The sequence below is a fragment of the Zalophus californianus genome, chromosome 2 (genome assembly GCF_009762305.2).
Source record: "Zalophus californianus isolate mZalCal1 chromosome 2, mZalCal1.pri.v2, whole genome shotgun sequence".
NCBI lineage: Eukaryota > Metazoa > Chordata > Mammalia > Carnivora > Otariidae > Zalophus > Zalophus californianus.
Genome location: NC_045596.1, coordinates 188,378,112 through 188,395,319, shown reverse-complemented (window position 1 = coordinate 188,395,319; position 17,208 = coordinate 188,378,112). Strand labels below are relative to the sequence as shown.

Genomic DNA, 17,208 nt, shown 5'->3' with positions numbered 1-17,208 from the left:
TGTGTGTAATTCTGGTTTTATTGCTTATTAATGATGTCATTCCATACAATTTCAGGTAGACGGACTTTGAGAAAATACACTCAGAGTGCTGAACAGATGATGGCAATACAGATGAGAATGTTTCATCAGTGTTTCCCAGAAGGTGGTCAGAGGCACCACCTGCCACCATCACCCCCTAAATTTGTACATTTCATATAAAAAGAGTAAAAATAGCTCATTGGCATTTAACTAGCATTATTCTTTGTCATCTCTGAACCACAAGAAGCCTGAACAATTTCAGAATCTTCAGAGCAAAACACGGTTTGTTCCACGAGCAGATGTCGTAGTTTCAGTTTCTTTAAAAACAAGCAAACAAATCAACACAACAAAAACCATGTACACACAACCCCCAGAACAAAAGTTGGCCATATTCCGGTGGTCTTGAATTTTAATGCTTTTGTTCTATTAGTTCAAGATATCAAATGTGATTCAGCTTCTGAAAATCAGATTACACTTCTTCACCATAATTGTATTTACTGTGTAACTCACACGATTTAACCGAGCCTAACGTTAGCCCAGTAAAAGCCACGGACGTAATTTAAACTGCTCGTATGCTAAGGACGTGTCTCTACAAGTTCATTACTCTTTAAAAACTCAGACCCGAGCTGCACAGGTGTAATTGGAGGAACACAGCCTCCCCTTCTAGAAATATTTATTTCTAGAAGGTTTTTCTAGGGTTTTCCAGCCGGGAAGCAAATGCAGTCACTGGGAATCACACAGACACATCAGTAACTTCCTGGTTACACGACAGTAATAGGGTACCCTACTCGTGATTAAAAAAAATAATCAAGCCTGTACTATGATTCAGCATTTGAAACACTTCTATGTCTATAACTAGGAAGATGCTCAGGCTGAGAAACCCACGTGGATACTTGAAAAGAAACAAGACTTGAGAGGTGGTTTTATGTTAAACCATTTAGGAGACCTGTTACCAGACAACCAAAACCACACAGTAGCAGATAAACAGGAATTTATTAAAACCACTGTCTCCAACAATACAAAAATTAAATATTAAGGCATCTTTTACTCCCATCTTGGTATATGCAGCAAAGAGAAATGTTTTCAGTGGGAATCAGCACTTCTATTCAAATGCTTTTGAATGCATTTGGCAGATTTATTTTTATATTCTCCTATTCCACATATGGCTGAAAACTCTCACGGGCAAATATCATGACCCAAAGGAACAGGATGAACAGATAGTTATTTACTAAAAAGAAGCAGTTCACCCTCGAAAAATAAAAAGGAACTACAAAGAATATTATGTAAAAGTTCAAATATTAGTATTTAAATTTCTCTGGAGCAATTTATGCTTCACTAATTAAGAGAAAGAAGAGATGAAGACTTTATTAAGACGAGAAGTCTATTAATATGGATCATGCCGCAGAGTAACTGTGTACTCAGTATTCTGATCCACTGGGGTGAGAGTTTCAAAAGGGCTTCCTACTCCTTTAAAAAATATCACATCCACTAGAATAAGAGCATATAAATTCACATTGATTATTTATTATTTCCCATTTTGTCCATTTACAAAGCTCAACCATCTTCATAAAGTATACTAAACAGTAACATTTCACCTTTTATTAAGGCAAGTTTGTGAAAATAATTTAATACAACCAGATCTCTTCATGAACTTTCAGCTTAAAACGTTTTTTACATAAGAAACATACAAAAAAATTCTGTTTTATAAAAAGCCACCTCAATACCAGAAAAGAGTAATGAAGGATTTTGAACCCAGTTTACTTCTTAAAGGATGTTCTTCCCTTGTCTTCAATTCCAAGTACTATTCATCATCTTTAGAGCCAGTTTTGCTTAACTATAAAAGACAAAAAAGGACATCATCAACAAGATTAAGCTATCATATTACTTGAGTTCACTGTTTTCACTTACTACGAGAAATAAATATTTATAGTTGATAGAACAACAGACAACAAGGTTCATGTAACTTAATACCAGCTACAGCGTTCAACGTATTTAACTACTTTTCAACTTCAGGCTCAGCTACTTTAAACACAATTCTTTAAAAATACAACCTCAATAGAGCAAGGGGGGAAAAAAATCCCTTGAAGCTTTCCAAGAAATAAACTGGAACCAAGAACATACAAAAGGTGCCACTTATAAAATGAATGACGTTCTTCTATCATTTTCACAATAAAGACTTCAAAAATTTTAAATACTGTGGTAAAAAAAACACCACATAAATTAAGTACAGTTTTAAAAATACAATAAAGGGGCGCCTGGGTGGGTCAGTCTTTAAGCGTCTGCCTTCGGCTCAGGTCATGATCCCAGGGTCCTGGGATCGAGCCCCGCATCGGGCTCCCTGCTCCGCGGGAAGCCTGCTTTTCCCTCCCCCACTCCCCCTGCTTGTGTTCCCTCTCTCTGTCAAATAAATAAATAAAATCTTTAAAAAAATAAAATAAAAATATGATAAAAATCTTAAATTGCAAGTCTTTTCTGATAAAAATCTATAGAATTTAGCAAATGCGGGGGAAGGGGAGGAGTTCCCAAAGAATACACAGACAATTCTGACCAGAATAAAGACCCAGCCATCAAGAAATCCCCAATGAACCCAAACCCTGAGAACCCCAGAGAATGTAGGAAGCTGTGAAAAGCAGAAACTGTTAAGGGTAGCAGTTCTCAAACATTCTGGCCCCAGCTCCTCTTCCCACTTTGAGGATCTTAAAGGAGCTTTCTTTTAAATGTATATTAAACCTACAGTGTTTGAAATTAAAACTGAGGAATTGAGTTCATGTAAAAATAACAACAGACTCATTCCATGATCACCGAATAACATTTCTTAAATGAAAAGCTGTGTCTTCTAAAACAAATAAAACTTAATGCGAAGAATAGTGTTGTTTTACATTTTTGTGAATTTCTTTATTCCTGAGCTCAACAGAAGACAGCTGGGTTTTCACAAATCTGCTTCCACAGTAAGGCAGGTAAAACAGAAAACCATGAACAGAAACACAGTACGAGTACTAAGAACAAACTGAGTTTTTGTTTGTTTTTTTGAAGATTTTGTTTATTTATTTGAGAGAGAGAAGGAGAGACAGTGAGAGAGCACAAGCAGGGAGGAGAGGGAGAAGCAGGCTTCCTGCAGAGCAAGGAGCCCGATGCAGGGCTCGATCCCGGGACCCCGGGATCATGATCTGAGCCGAAGGCAGATGCTCAGCCGACTGAGCCACCCAGGTGCCCCAACAAACTGAGTTAATATAAAAATGCACATACTTAGATTCTAAACCTACTCACCACCTTAGAAAATTCTGGAAAACACAAGAATACAAAAGCACACATTCTATTAGTGCTCTAAGAGAAGAGTATTAGTGATGGCATCATTATACTTCATGGAGCCCCTGGTAAACACCACTGTCCACTTGTGAGAGAATGAGGAAAAAAGGCAAACAACACCTTAATATTAGGATGTAAACAGTTTTGACCTTGCAGAGGCCCAGAGGCCTCCAGGACCTCCCAGGGATCCCAAGATCATATTTGGAAACTACTAGCTTCGGATAACAGATTCTGAGTCCAGACCCGCCTACGTGCTAACCTCCCTCCTAAAAATACCTTCGCCTATCTCCCAAGATTACTGGATTATTTCAATCTTCATTTCCTTTATATGTGTTGAAATTCTAATTTATATTAACAAGGACTCTGAAAAACAAGCAGAAAACTAAATTTCTGGAGCTAGGCAAGGAGGAGCTAACTACCACCTTTGGATTAATCGGATTACTTTCTGAGCCCAATTTCTGCTGACGGCTACTGTCTGGGAAGGATGCACTCTCATTCTGAAGCCTGAAGCATTCTAAGGAGGGAAACGACTTGGCTGGTGAGGTACATACAAGCACACCTAGGACAACACGGAGTATCCATCAGGCATCAGTGGAGGGGGGCGTGGCTAAATGAGAGAACATGGGAGAAGCCGCACCCACACAGACATCTTATGTGCGCTCAGCCCCTTGCCCAGGAAGCGGACGAGAAATACTGCTGCTTTCTTCCGATCGCAGCTCACCTACTCCCAGGTAATATTTCTGTATTAGGCACAAAGATTATTTTAAACAGTCTCTATAGCAAAGGTACCCCATGGCCCAAACTGCTGACTCGAACTCTAAGAATATACTGTTTATAAATCACCTGTATTTGTAGGTCCCCACTAAAATTCTAATCTTTAACTACCCTTGGATCATATTCATTACTTCTCACAGCAGTAGTGGCACTAATTGGCATGCAAAACTCATCTCATGAAGTCCTACAAAGAGGATTAACTAGGGGCGCCTGGGTGGCTCAGTCATTAAGCGTCTGCCTTTGGCTCAGGTCATGATCCCAGGGTCCTGGATCGAGACCCGCATCGGGCTCCCTGCTCAGCGGGAAGCCTGCTTCTCCCTCTCCCACTCCCCCTGCTTGTGCTCCCTATCTCGCTGTGTCTCTCCCTGTCAAATAAATAAAATCTTAAAAAAAAAAAAAAGAAAAAGGATTAAGTAAGCATCACTTTAATATACTGGAAGCTACCAATAAGAAAAATATTGAGAGAAGGTGGCAAAAAACTTCAAGGTGAAAAGTAAACAATTTTAAATAAGAAAAACAGAAAATCCTTCTTGACAATGATGGGAAACTCCATCTAGGGTTTGCCCTTAAAACATATATATGAATTTCTACTAAGAAATCAAAGCATTCCTTTCCATGCCTTGTTTCTTGTTTCCACACTACCGCTAATCCAGAGTCATAGCTAGGCATGTTCCTTCTTCAGATGTACTTACGTAAGCAGTCATACTTCATGATACTTATAGCTTAGTTCTACAGATTTTCCATTATTTAAATAAAGGAAATCTAAAACTGAAGGTGTAGGAAAGAAACGAATGTGAAAGATATTTCAAAAATACTTACATGCTGAAGCAAAAAGGGAAACAGCCATTCCAGTAAAATTCAAAGGTTGAGGGGGGGAAAAAATGAAGATATAAATTTCATTATTTGATGGCAGATTGATAACAATGTTTTGAAGCCCAGAATATAAGTATTATATTACCTTCACCACATCAACCCAGTTCCATCCTCGAGGCAGTTCTCCTTTGTGATCTAGAGGATAAAAACAGTAACTTTGTAAGACCAAGCAGTAATTTTTAAAGCAATTAATACTCTAACAATAAGCTTTTGCATACCATTCTACACAACAATAGATTAAATACAGAATAATAGATCTACACAATAATAGATTAAAATTTTAAATCATGTATTATTAAGCTGGAAAACCAGTTTATCATCATTGTGAATTGAAAGCACTGTTCTCCTCGGGATACTTGCAAAGTAACTCAGACACGCTCCCTTTCACATTTACCCTATTTCCATTCAAGACAAAACCATGATATTAAGACAAAAACATGGAGGTGAGTTGGAAACGCCAGGAAGAGGAACTAATCAATTTCTTAGTTTCATGCACTTGTACAATTCTACCCCTTTTTATAAGGTCACGGCTTTTTTAAGTGAGACGCTGTGCTACTTTACTGCTTCATGAGGGTTTTTAAACTACGAAGCTAGGCTCAAGACAAGAGTCCTTATAAATCAATGTCTGGTCTCGAAACTCAGAGGAGGCCTGGTCAACTTATTTATTAACTTTTGTGGTCTGATAAAATATTCATTATTTAGCCTAACATTGTTTAATCTGACAGGTCTTTAATCTGTTGGGAGTGCTTGAAAACAAGCCGAAACTTTATATAAAAAATTATAGTTTACAAAGCAACTTCATTCTTTTAATAGAATATTCAAACTTGAAGAACAGTTTACTAAATGTAAGTGTTTTAGTATAAAAAGGTGTGATTTCCTTTATGCTTGATATAGCTCTATACATCTCGTTTTATGAAATCATCAAAATCTGCATTTAAAACCAATACATTAATTTTACACAAGGGAAACAGAAACCAACCTCATGGTACTTACAGGACAGAGGCAGCATTACTGGACCTCAATCTTAGATGCTAATGGTTCTTTTCTCCTTTAGGCCAATAAGAATCTTATCCCACTGTTTATTGGTTGTCAGGGGTGTGGGGGCAGATCACCAATTTTGTTAACTAAAACTTACTCCCGGTCCTTTTAAAGTTTTATTTAGAATGCAAGCTCCAAGTCACAAATTCCTATACCGTAAGTACAGAAAGATAGTGCCTCTTAGGTGGGCATCATCAAAAAGATGGAGGTGGGGAAACAATAATGAAAGGGAATGATCATAGGTCATTATGTATGAAAGCAACAGGTAATGAACTGACAGAGACGCTACAGCATTAAAAAAGACATTAACCAAAATTCTAGAAAACAGATTGTAATGACTAATAATTCACTGCTTCGGTTGTTCATGCTTTAATATTAGGTATAATGGATTCCCAGATTTGTTATTTCACAAACTATTGTGACTTCAAAATGTATTTTGAGGGCCAACAAAGGGTTGCAATCTTTTCATTCTGCCACACAGGACGTTAAACATAAGCAAAAAAACCTGCCATCCCTTTATAAAAGGGCATTACTTTAAACTTCCTCACCAAAGTAAAAGGGTCAGTTCTTTTCGAGAAAGGGCAGCTTGTAACCTTACACCAACACACACACGTACAGACGTAGTATACGTGGACACACTTGTGTATATGTATATAAATATATACATTTCCTTAACTGGAAAAAAAGTTTACAGACTGATACCAATTTGCAAATTTTCAGGTTAAATAAAGAGATCAGATATTACTGGTGATATGAGAATTATAAATTCTCTCCTAAAGGTCCATAAGATGACTCTGGTTTAGGAGACACAGAAATTCTATTCTTAAATCTTATTCCAATTGTATAAATAAATCAACTACAGGTAAAAACATTACATTATTTATTGTGCTAAGATCTAATGGCATACCAGACTTCATCTCAAACGAAAGCTATAGTTCAAAAAATATTTAGTAATACACATATCTGCCAGAGAGGTAAACAAAGAGGAAAATCCCAAACAGGTCAGAAAGGGTACAGGTAGGATACACTTTTGTATGCTACCCTGTTTCTCAACCTCGAGACTCATTTACAGCCATTTTGCCACTTACTTACCTTCCCCTCAAACAGCGATCGCTTGTGGTCAAGTAGTAAATATTTTCAATATAGATCTGTGACCCAAGACAGTGTCCGATCCAAATGTTCCAAGGATGAAGAAGAGAGAACTACTCTTCTAAATCGAAATATCCTTATTAAGCACTCATACCACACTAAAAAGCAACCCATTTGTCTGCGTTATAAAAAAAAAAACAACAAAACACAAACCTGTTTTATCTGCCAGCTTACGTTTCTGTGCTTTTGAAAGCTGTTCTTTTTTTTCTTTTTTCTTACTCGATGGGGCTGTATTAGGAGTTTCAACGGAGATGATACTGCTTATGGGTATCTAGAAAAAAACAAATAATTCCTACACTAATGCCTGAAAACTTATTGAGTTACACTAAATATGGCCACATCCTCAAACGAGTTGACGATTTTTAGATCTGTGAAGTAAAAGAATCCTATATTATACTATCCATTTATTAGATCAGGTGCCATTAGCACATTGCTTTCATTCTTCTAAAAGTTCCCATAGAGGGACTTACATAATGTTAGTTCCATTGTTATAACCAGGTCTCTGAAAAAGAAGACGTGATACCAACATTATGATGAAGCTCTGAACTTCTAAGGTAGTTTTATAATTCAGGTAATCTGCTTGATTTGGAAATTTAAATATGTCTTTAGAAAAATCACACATGCCTACCTGGAAAACCCTGATTCCCTGAAGAAATGAAGAAAATCTTCATGAATGAAGAAAAATATTTTAAGGGTGCTGGGTGGCTCAGTCAGTTAAGTGTCTAACTGCTGATTTTGGCTCAGGTCATGATCCCAGGGTTGTGAGACTGAGCCCTGCATTGGGCTCCGTGCTCAGCACAGAGTCTGCTTGAGATTTTCTCTCCCTCTCCCTCTGCTCCTCCCCCCTGCTCTCTCTCACAATAAATAAATAAAATCTTCAAAAAAATATTTTAATTTGGATTCATGTAATCAGAGTGTGATAGGCAAAATTTAAAATGCTTACTAGATGCCAAGCATTGCTATAAATGTTGTCCATATATTACTCATTTGATCCTTACTACAATCTTATGAGGTAGATACTATTATAATCCCTGTTTTACAAAAGAAGAAACTGAGCACAGTGAGATTAAGACATTGGTCCCCTTTCCCCCATCAAAAAAAGTCACATGGTGAGAGGTGCAGTGAGGATTTCAGGGCCACCTGGTGTGGCCCATAGCCCACCAGCTCTGCTACCACCTTCTATCGCTAGACAGCCGCCCTCAGTGTTCTTCTGTGTTCTGTTGGGAACGTAGAAGGCAGACATGTTCAAGTAGAAGACAACAGAGCAGCTGCTCTCAGAAAGCCACCAGCCTGGTTCACAGAACTCAACAGACTGTGACCACGGAAAGTCTTTTAGCACATGACTGGGTGCAGCTCTAAAAAGAGATGCCTGCGGTCATAAGAGGTGATGATTTCCTAAAATACTTTTAGAAATAAATTTTTTTTTTTCCTATTAATAAAGTCTCTTCAAGCTTGCATCACGTTCAAAGTGAACTGGGGCAAGACTATTGACAACTAAAGAAGGCTCATGAAGAAAGTAATTTCAAATGTATTTTAGCACCACATCAGAAATCCTCAATCTGAGCTTTATGAAGACATTAAATACATTTAAACAAATATTTGGTTCAACACCACCTCAGTTTTTGGTGGGCACATGAGTATTCTAGTCTTATATGAAGGATAAGATCTAAAGGATATGATTTCATTTTTAAAATTAAATAGACACTAAAAAACCTAAAATTTACTATTCTTAATTTAACTCAGATACAACTTATTTTATTTATTTTTTTAAAGATTTTATTTATTTGAGAGAGCAAGAGAGAGCAAGAGCTGGGGGAGAGGCAGAGGGAGAGGCAGAGTCCCCACTGAGCAGGGAGCCCGATGGGGGTGCTCCGTCCAAGGACCCTGGGATCATGACCTGAGTTGAAGGCAGGCAGTTAGCTAAGCCACGCGCGGCGCCCCTAACTCATTTTCAATCTAACACAATATCTCCTTCCAATTAAAGAAAAAAAAAAATTAGCAAAGCTGAAGTAGTAGCAAAGTGAAACCAAAACGAAGCACGAGCTTACCGTAGAATTCACGGGCTGGTGATTCTCCATGAACTGCTCCTTATTGTCCTTGGCATATTCAAACAATGTGTAGGTCATGGCGGTCCCAAGATTGACCTCCACTGCTTCCTGTAACTTGGCTAATATGCTCTGCTTTACAGCCGATGATCTAAAACGCACAAGAAACATATTGCTGAGAGAAAAGGAAGAGACAGCATTACAAAAAAACAATGAAAACGGAACACTACTCACATGGTGTTGTTAAAAAAAGCGTTCATAGATATAATTGGAGGTGTTTGGGGATATGTTTCTGTCCAGGAAATCTCTATTAAGAAGGCTTTGGGATCACCATTTTCACCTATCTGAAGAAAAGGGAAATCTTAGGCTTGTAAAAAGTGATACAAAGACAGAATATTTCATTATGACTTTTAAAATGATGAATTATTGCCGATGCTCATGATCAGACCAGAAACATAGTATTCTGAAAAGTTCAGGGGTACAGGCTGAGACTTGGCAGGGGGTGACAGCCGTATTAATAGAACCTGACTTGATGTCCATGGCCTGTCTCTCCAACCAGCCCTCCAGCTTTTTCCAGTATCAGGACTGTCTTATATGAATTTTTGTTTTCATCAGAGCTTTCTGGGGATAAAGATAAGACATCAACTGTGGGGGACAGGAAGAGAATGGACAAAAATAATAATCCACCAACTTGAAAGACCTAATCTTTGCCCTAAGTTTTCTAATTGCCAAATCAGAAGAGGTGTTCAAAACAAGTGACTGATATACATTAGCACAATCCCAAGACCAGAAAAGGAAATGTAAAATTTAGAGAAAAAAGAAAAGGTAAAGAGACAAGGTTTAGGAATGCCTTAGGCTGGCTGAGAACTTTGAAGATCTACTCTCTTAGCAACCTTCAAATATGCGATACGATGTTACTAACTACAGTCACCATGCTGTACATTATATCCCTAATTTTTTTTTATAACCGGAAGTTTGAAACTTTCCACCCCCTTCACTTGGATAATTTAAACATGTCTTTTCTATTTCTTTTGCTCTCCCCAAATTTGTATTTGAAACATTTTAATCTCATAGAGAAACTGGAATAGGACAATGACCACTCATTGACATGTATCTATCTTATTCACCAAATACCTTTGCCTCCATCCACTTCTCTTTCTGTTACAGAATTGCCCCCTCCCCCAATGGGGGTGACTTTTTTTTTTCCTTTGGTTTTTGTTGAACTATTTGAAAGTAAGTTTCAGACATGATGAAACATCCTTAAATATTTACAGGGTAAAGTATCCTAAGAATAAGGACATTCTCCTCTAGAACTACACTACCATTGTCACACCCAAGAAATTCAACATTGATACAGAGATATTATCTAATTCGTAATCCATCTAAAAAGTTCCCCATTCATATCCAAAGTGTCCTTTAATAAACCACCTTCTCAACCCACAAATCCATAATCCACTGAGGATCATGGATTACATTTGGTTGTCAAATTTCTTTATTCTGCTTTAATTTAGAACAGTCCCCAGCCACCCTGCCTGCCTTTTAAATATCTTTCATGACAAAAAGAATCTAAGGCCAGTTTTCTTGTATAATGTCCCCAGATCAGGACTGTTTCCTGCATCCAATTCACATTAAATATTTTGGTAGGGATACTACACAGGTGATGGGGCATATTCCCACAGCATCATATAAGGAGGCACATAAGATCGTCTGGAATCATCACTGGTGATACTAAGCTTGATCAGTTAAGGTGATGTTCTTCAAATCTCTTCAATGTAAAGGTACCTTTCCCATTTTGTAATTAACAAGTAATCTGTGGAGTGACACTACAAAACCATGTGAATATACTGCTTCTCAACAACTTTTCACTCAAAGGTTTTAGCATCCATTAATGAGCCTTGCCTGAAATGATCATCATGTTGGTGGTTGCAAAATGGTGATTTTTCTAATAAAACTATGGAATGATTCATGAGTCAGCATCCCATCCTTGCATAGGGCTACGCTGATCTCCTCTGTAATATTTTTAGTGTATGTGCTGCTTTTTAAAAATATTTATTTTTAGACAACAGCAATAGATTGAAAAAATTTTCACCCCGAATTGTCACTTGATTCACCTTTACTCTCTGACCACTAATTTTTTATTCCCTTCCCCTCGCCCTCAATCACAAGACACACCAATATCAGGTGAGGCTTAGAAATTATGTCAGATAGGGGCACCTGGGTGGCTCAGTCGGTTAAGTGGCTGCCTTTGGCTCAGGTCATGATCCTGGGGTCCTGGGATCGAGCCCCACGTCCAGCTCCCTGCTCAGCGGGAGAGCCTGCTTCTCCCTCTCCCTCTGCCTGCCACTCTGCCTACTTGTGCTCTCTATCTATTTGTCGAATAAATAAATAAAATCTTAAAAAAAAAAGAAATTATGTCAGATAAACTTAGGGACCTGCTGATATACACCTATGTAAGTTGATGACATCATCAGTTTATGCTTGTGTTTCAAATCCAGAGTTAATGAAAAAGTGGTAAAAGTTACTTGCTCTATGCAATTACTAAGTCCTTACTCAAGGTATGTGTAGAAACAAGGTGCCATGTGTCTCCTACAGTCCTAGGTACAGAAAATACAAAAATAGAGATAAGACCATTCCCGTCTTCAAGGGGAGCAGACATTTAGGTAACTCGTGAAACTGCAGCACGATTAAAAGTTTAAAAGAGACAGAACAAAGTATGAAGAAATAGGGAATGGTCAATTCTGCTTTGAAGTCAAGGGAAAGCTAGGAGACAAGGCCCAAATACAGAGGAGCTTGAGTTAGGCATTAAAGGAGAAGTAGGCTGGATGAGGGACGTGAGGTGAGGGAAAGAGCAAATGGCATGTCCACAGGCACAGTATTAAAAAAATGCATGGGGGGGGGGGCGCCTGGGTGGCTCAGTCGTTAAGCGTCTGCCTTCAGCTCCGGTCATGATCCCAGGGTCCTGGGATCGAGCCCCGCATCGGGCTCCCTGTTAGGCAGGAAGCCTGCTTCTGCCTCTTCCACTCCCCCTGCTTATGTTCCCTCTCTTGCTGTCGCTCTCTCTGTGTCAAATAAATAAAATCTTAAAAAAAAAAAAAAATGCAGGGAAATGTTCCACAGGCTACTGTGTCTAATGAATGGTAGTGGATGGGAAAGTCTGGAGAGGCAATTTGAATCAAAGAGAAGAGCCTTGAGTGTCAAGCTAAGGAATTTAATCCCTATTCTATAGGCAGGAGAAACCCATGGGGAAGCCCTTCTAAACGAAAGAATGGGGTAACTAATTATGTGTTTCAGAGAGCTACCTAGTCGTCTGCAGGAGGACTACTGGTGAGGTGTGGGAGCAAGCCTCCGACCGAACTGAAAGGGGAGAATCATTCAGGAGGTTACCAAACCAGTCTGCTAAAGAGGAACTGAGGGGTCTGACCAGGACCTAGCCAGACCTGCACCCTAGGTCCTCTGGCTCTCAACACAAACAAGCTTTCCAAACCTCACATTTTATACCCTTGAAATCCATCCTGCGGTCACAGCAGAGTATCCATCCTGTAGGACTTACACATGTCCTACTACATTGTGTATACTGTGGTCAACAAGTAACCGCTGTTAATACAGATATTTGGGAAAGTATGGGGCAGTGTTCAATCTCCTACTTGCTAAGGGGTAAGTAGTAGTGTTTGGGGAAGTCTGGGGAGGCAGCTGGATTCAAATCAAAGGGCCTAGGACTTAACCCCAGTGTTAACCTTGGCCATTAAGTTTTTTTATTGTTCTATCCATGGAGCAGTGTAAAGACTGTTGAGCTTGAAAGGGAACTGAGAGGAGCTAAACAGAGAAGAGAGTCTCTAAAGAAAGTAATGATAAAGAATTCATCTTCTGTAATAGTCTATAATAATGACACCTAAGGATCACTTATCACATAATTTATTTTAAACGATGATGTAAATAACTAAGTCTTATACAAAAAAACTTTCTCACACCACTACTACTTATAATCATCTGGAAAAATGCTTTATGTTACTTATTTACAAAACAAGATACTGGTGCTGTTTCATGTTGAGAACAGTTATGAGCAAATTCCCTTTTAAAGAATATGTAAAAAATATTCACATATATTACTTATATGGAATTAGGAAAATATCAAGTTTTCTTGACTGTATCATGGTGGGGGGGGAAATAATACTAGACTTGGAATAGAGACCTGGATTTTAATTCTAGTATTTATCAGCATCAGCTGGGAAAGCTTGGGAAGTTATGACTGAGAGATGCTATCTTTAAGGTTAGAAGGCAAGACCATATAATTTCTAAGGTTTCTTCCACTTCTAACATTTGATAATTCTGACACAACAAAAACAAGTTTATCTTAGTTTTTCAAAGTTTCTGAATTGTTTTCAAAAGCTAAAAATAACTGATGTCACGGTGATGAGCTTTCGTCCAAAGGCTTCAGAAAATCCAAAGATGTAAGAAATTTAAACTGTTAAATTTAACAAACAAAATCATTTAAAAAAATGAAAGCATCTTTAGCAACCTTCAATCTTTTCTAGCAAAGTGGCAAGGGCTCCTAGTCATGTCACATCTTACCCTGTATTGAAATGACACTGGACTTAATTCCCGGAAGCTTTCATCTCCTTCATAAATAGAACGTAGAGCTTCCAGTTCCATCTGAAAAAAGAATGAATCAAATGAGTTTTGTTTAGTGGTATAAGTGGATTAGAAATAGAGGGTCTTTAGTTTCTGATTCAAGCCCACTCAACTATGTAAAACTTAGCTACTTCTAGATGGCCTTTGATGTTTGTAATATGTGTATATAACGTATATATGTGAGTGTAGCGACACAATATTAATACTAATACTTACTTTAAAATTATGTGCCAGGCACTCCTAAGCATTTTACAGTGCACTATCTCACTAATTCTCACATTAATCCTGGGAAGAATATCTTATTTTCGGGCGCCTGGGTGGCTCAGTTGGTTAAGCAACTGCCTTCGGCTCAGGTCATGATCCTGGAGTCCTGGGATCGAGTCCCACATCGGGCTCCCTGCTCAGCAGGGAGTCTGCTTCTCCCTCTGACCCTCTTCCCATTCGTGCTCTCTATCTCTCATTCTCTCTCTCTCTCAAATAAATAAATAAAATCTTTAAAAAAAAAAAAAAGAATATCTTATTTTCTCCTTTCCAGCAAGGAGGAAAATAAGTCAGTTTAAAGCAACTCCAAAGCATGTGTCCTAGGCTGGGGTAGAAAGAGCATTACACTTGGAGATGAGAAATACAAAGCACAGTAATTCCCCACTGTTTACATGTATTATTTATATTTGTAATCCTTCCCACAGAATGATATGAAGCTTGAAAAACCACTTACAGATCATAAAAAGAACTTAAAAAAAAAAAATGATGGTTAGAAAAAGGTTTGACAAGGATCTACCCAAGATGGAAAAAAGGACTGCAAGAGAAAATGTAACTAATAATCCTTGCCTGGAAATATTTCTTAGAACACTGTGGGCTGACAAATGAGAAGACTCAGTCACTGTTGTGATTGCTGATGAATGGGTGAAGAAGAGAAGCAAAGAAAGACGGTACTTTGGTACATCTTTTAGTTTTCAAAAAGATGCATGTCATGAATGCTACAAACTAAAGACAGACAAAATTTTAGAATAGATTATTAAAGAAATAGTTTGTGGGGGCCTAGGGGAATAAAGAGTAGCAGTCTGTAAGCCTTGGCAAGCATACGAAAAACAAGATAAATGTAAGCAACCCTTATGAGAGAGGATAACTTGATTGGTACATCAAGGAAAGGCACAGAACAGTCTACCTGGGTTTCTCTTGCTACCTTCACGTGAAAAAAATACAGGAATTCAACTGGATTCAAGAAAAACCAAGATTAGATTAGAAAGAACCACCTTACTCAAAATATAGGGCTACTCCTCCTGCCCTTAATCCTTTCCTGTATTTTAACTAATGAGTAGGTCAGTAACAAAAATTGAAGGCAGCCTCATGAAACTGATGAATGACAATTTGATGGAGCAGTGAATCAGGCTGGTGGCTGAATAAGAATTCAAAATGTCCTCGAAAAACCATCTAACGAGATGAAATTTTATAGGGTAAGTGGAAGAACTTGTCTTTAGATCACTAAACATACAAGTAGAGGATGAAAGACAAATTGCTTTGTACAGAAACTTAAAGGGTTGTAATTGACAGTAACTAACTGTAGAAAACTGTGATGCCACAATTTTAAAACAGGACATAAGTAAACTTAATCTGTCCACAGACACACAATTTCAAGACAATGAAGGAACAAAAAGAACGGACATATGGAAAAAAGCTAAAAGGAATCATTTAGTGTGAGAAGAGGACATCTGAAAAACGGGGCAGAAAACTGATTTCAAAGATCTGAAAATCAGTCATGTGGAAGAAGAATGGAATTCTATTGTTAAAATGGAGATCCTTGGGCCCCCCAGGAATTCCAATTCAGTAAACCTGAGGTACAGTGCAGGCACCTGTTTTTCTAACAATCACCCAGATGATTCTAAGGCAGTGCTCCATGGGCCAAACTTGGAGAAATATGACATGATAGGCTCCATGCTTCACAGTAAGAATTTGTTGGTGCCTTGACTTAGAAACTCACTTGGCAAGAACAGTTTAGAAGGGATTTCACCAGCTTGTTGGACTTTGGGTCCTTTTAAGGTTAACTTCCATTCCAGGGATTCTATCACATTTATCTTGTAAAAGTGCTAACTTTCGACAAATATATTTTAAATGAAGAGTGAATTACTTATCTAAGAGACTCGGATTTTAGTTCTGATTCTACCCACATGTTCACTGTGCAGCCCCGGGGCATCCACTTTACCTTTGCAAACTCTTCTCCTCATCTGGACACATTACACAATTAGAGGGCTCCCCTAGAGATGACCTGTATCATTCCCCGATCATATGATTCAATGTCAAAGTGGCATTTCATGAGAAAATAGCTGAGCATAAACTCTACGATTCAGGTGGTACGTGCATGCTCAAAATAGCCTTAATTTCCATTGGACAACTACCAGATGGATAAATGATTCCACCAAACAGAAAGGCCAGAAATCGGAGGCAGTGTCATTATTTTCCTCCACCGGAAATTTAACTATCTCAATTAAGTCTCTCCCTACCAGCCAAGAAATTTTAAAATTTTAAGGTAATCAGATTCCAAACAGCTTAACTCCGTACACAAGCGCTAAACAAGAACACTGGGGATTTAAGGCGAGGCAAGAGCACTGGGTCGCCTACCAAGGACACGCATCCTTATTATTAGGGAGGCATGGGGTCACTCCCGGGCTTGCAAAACTGAAAGCTACAGCGGGAGCGGAGGCAGAGGTGGACCCTTCCCGTTCCCGTGTGCTTGGCATCTCCTCGCAGGACACCCGTAAACTTGGGGCACCCCAGCCAGGCTCCGTCCGCTGCAGGGGCGAAGGAACGTGCGGGGCCGCTCGTCCCGGCGCCGGGACCCGGCAGGGCCCCGGGGGGCTCAGCCGCCGTCTCTCGCAGCCGAGGCACCGCGCCGGCGCGGGGAAGGAGCGTCCAGCCAGGGGGACTCACCTCTTGGTCCTCGTTGGCACTCATCGCGCCGGTTGCGGGACGCCCCCCGGCAGGGCGTCTGCGACAACGAGAAAGGGAGAGCAGTGGCCCCGAGCCCGGGGCGTCCCCCTTCCGAGCCCTGGGCTGCGGGAGGCACACCCCTCGCACGGCGGACGAGAGTCACGCGCGCCACCGGCCTCCGGGCAGCGCGAAGCTGCCTGCGGGCGGTCTGTGGGCGGGGAGCCCGAGGCCGCCGAGGGTGGGGCGTCGGGGCGACTGGGGAGACGCCGCAGGGCGGCAGCGGCAGAGGCTCCGCCTCCTCCTCCTTCTCGCTTCTCCTATTGGCTCCTTTTCTCCCCACCCCTGTTTCCTACTCTCGTAGGAAATGGAGCGTCTTCCTACGTTTTGTGGAGCCGCGTTAAGTTTCGGGACAGCGGTTGGCGTAGAGCGCTGTCACTCAGGTGCCCAAAGT

The 17,208-nt window shown here is 39.6% G+C and overlaps 1 protein-coding gene across 2 annotated transcripts; it reads right to left on the bottom strand.

The window, feature by feature from the left end:
* Positions 1-17,003, bottom strand: RWDD4 (RWD domain containing 4). 2 transcript variants are annotated; one of them, XM_027599728.2, is made up of 8 exons: positions 16,758-17,003; positions 13,773-13,853; positions 9,438-9,547; positions 9,207-9,354; positions 7,312-7,429; positions 5,057-5,106; positions 4,918-4,920; positions 1-1,852 (listed from the first exon to the last, which is right to left on the bottom strand). In XM_027599728.2, the coding sequence occupies exons 1-8, from the start codon at positions 16,779-16,781 to the stop codon at positions 1,820-1,822; spliced, it is 567 nt and encodes a 188-aa protein (XP_027455529.1). In that variant the 5' UTR covers positions 16,782-17,003; the 3' UTR covers positions 1-1,819. The 2 variants fall into 2 exon arrangements, with proteins under 2 accessions (XP_027455529.1, XP_027455530.1); XM_027599729.2 differs by having other exon boundaries at positions 9,438-9,543.
* Positions 17,004-17,208: the final 205 nt, after the last annotated feature.

What these genes read in the sequence shown, in the direction of transcription:
- RWDD4 (XM_027599728.2), bottom strand. Translation starts at nt 16,781, where the DNA reads ATGAGTGCCAACGAGGACCAAGAG. An exon ending in GTGCCAACGAGGACCAAGAG is followed by an intron (nt 13,854 to 16,757) that starts GTGAGTCCCCCT and finishes TTCTTTTTTCAG; the next exon opens with ATGGAACTGGAAGCTCTACG. An exon ending in TAAGCTGGCAGATAAAACAG is followed by an intron (nt 5,107 to 7,311) that starts GTTTGTGTTTTG and finishes TTTATCCTCTAG; the next exon opens with ATCACAAAGGAGAACTGCCT.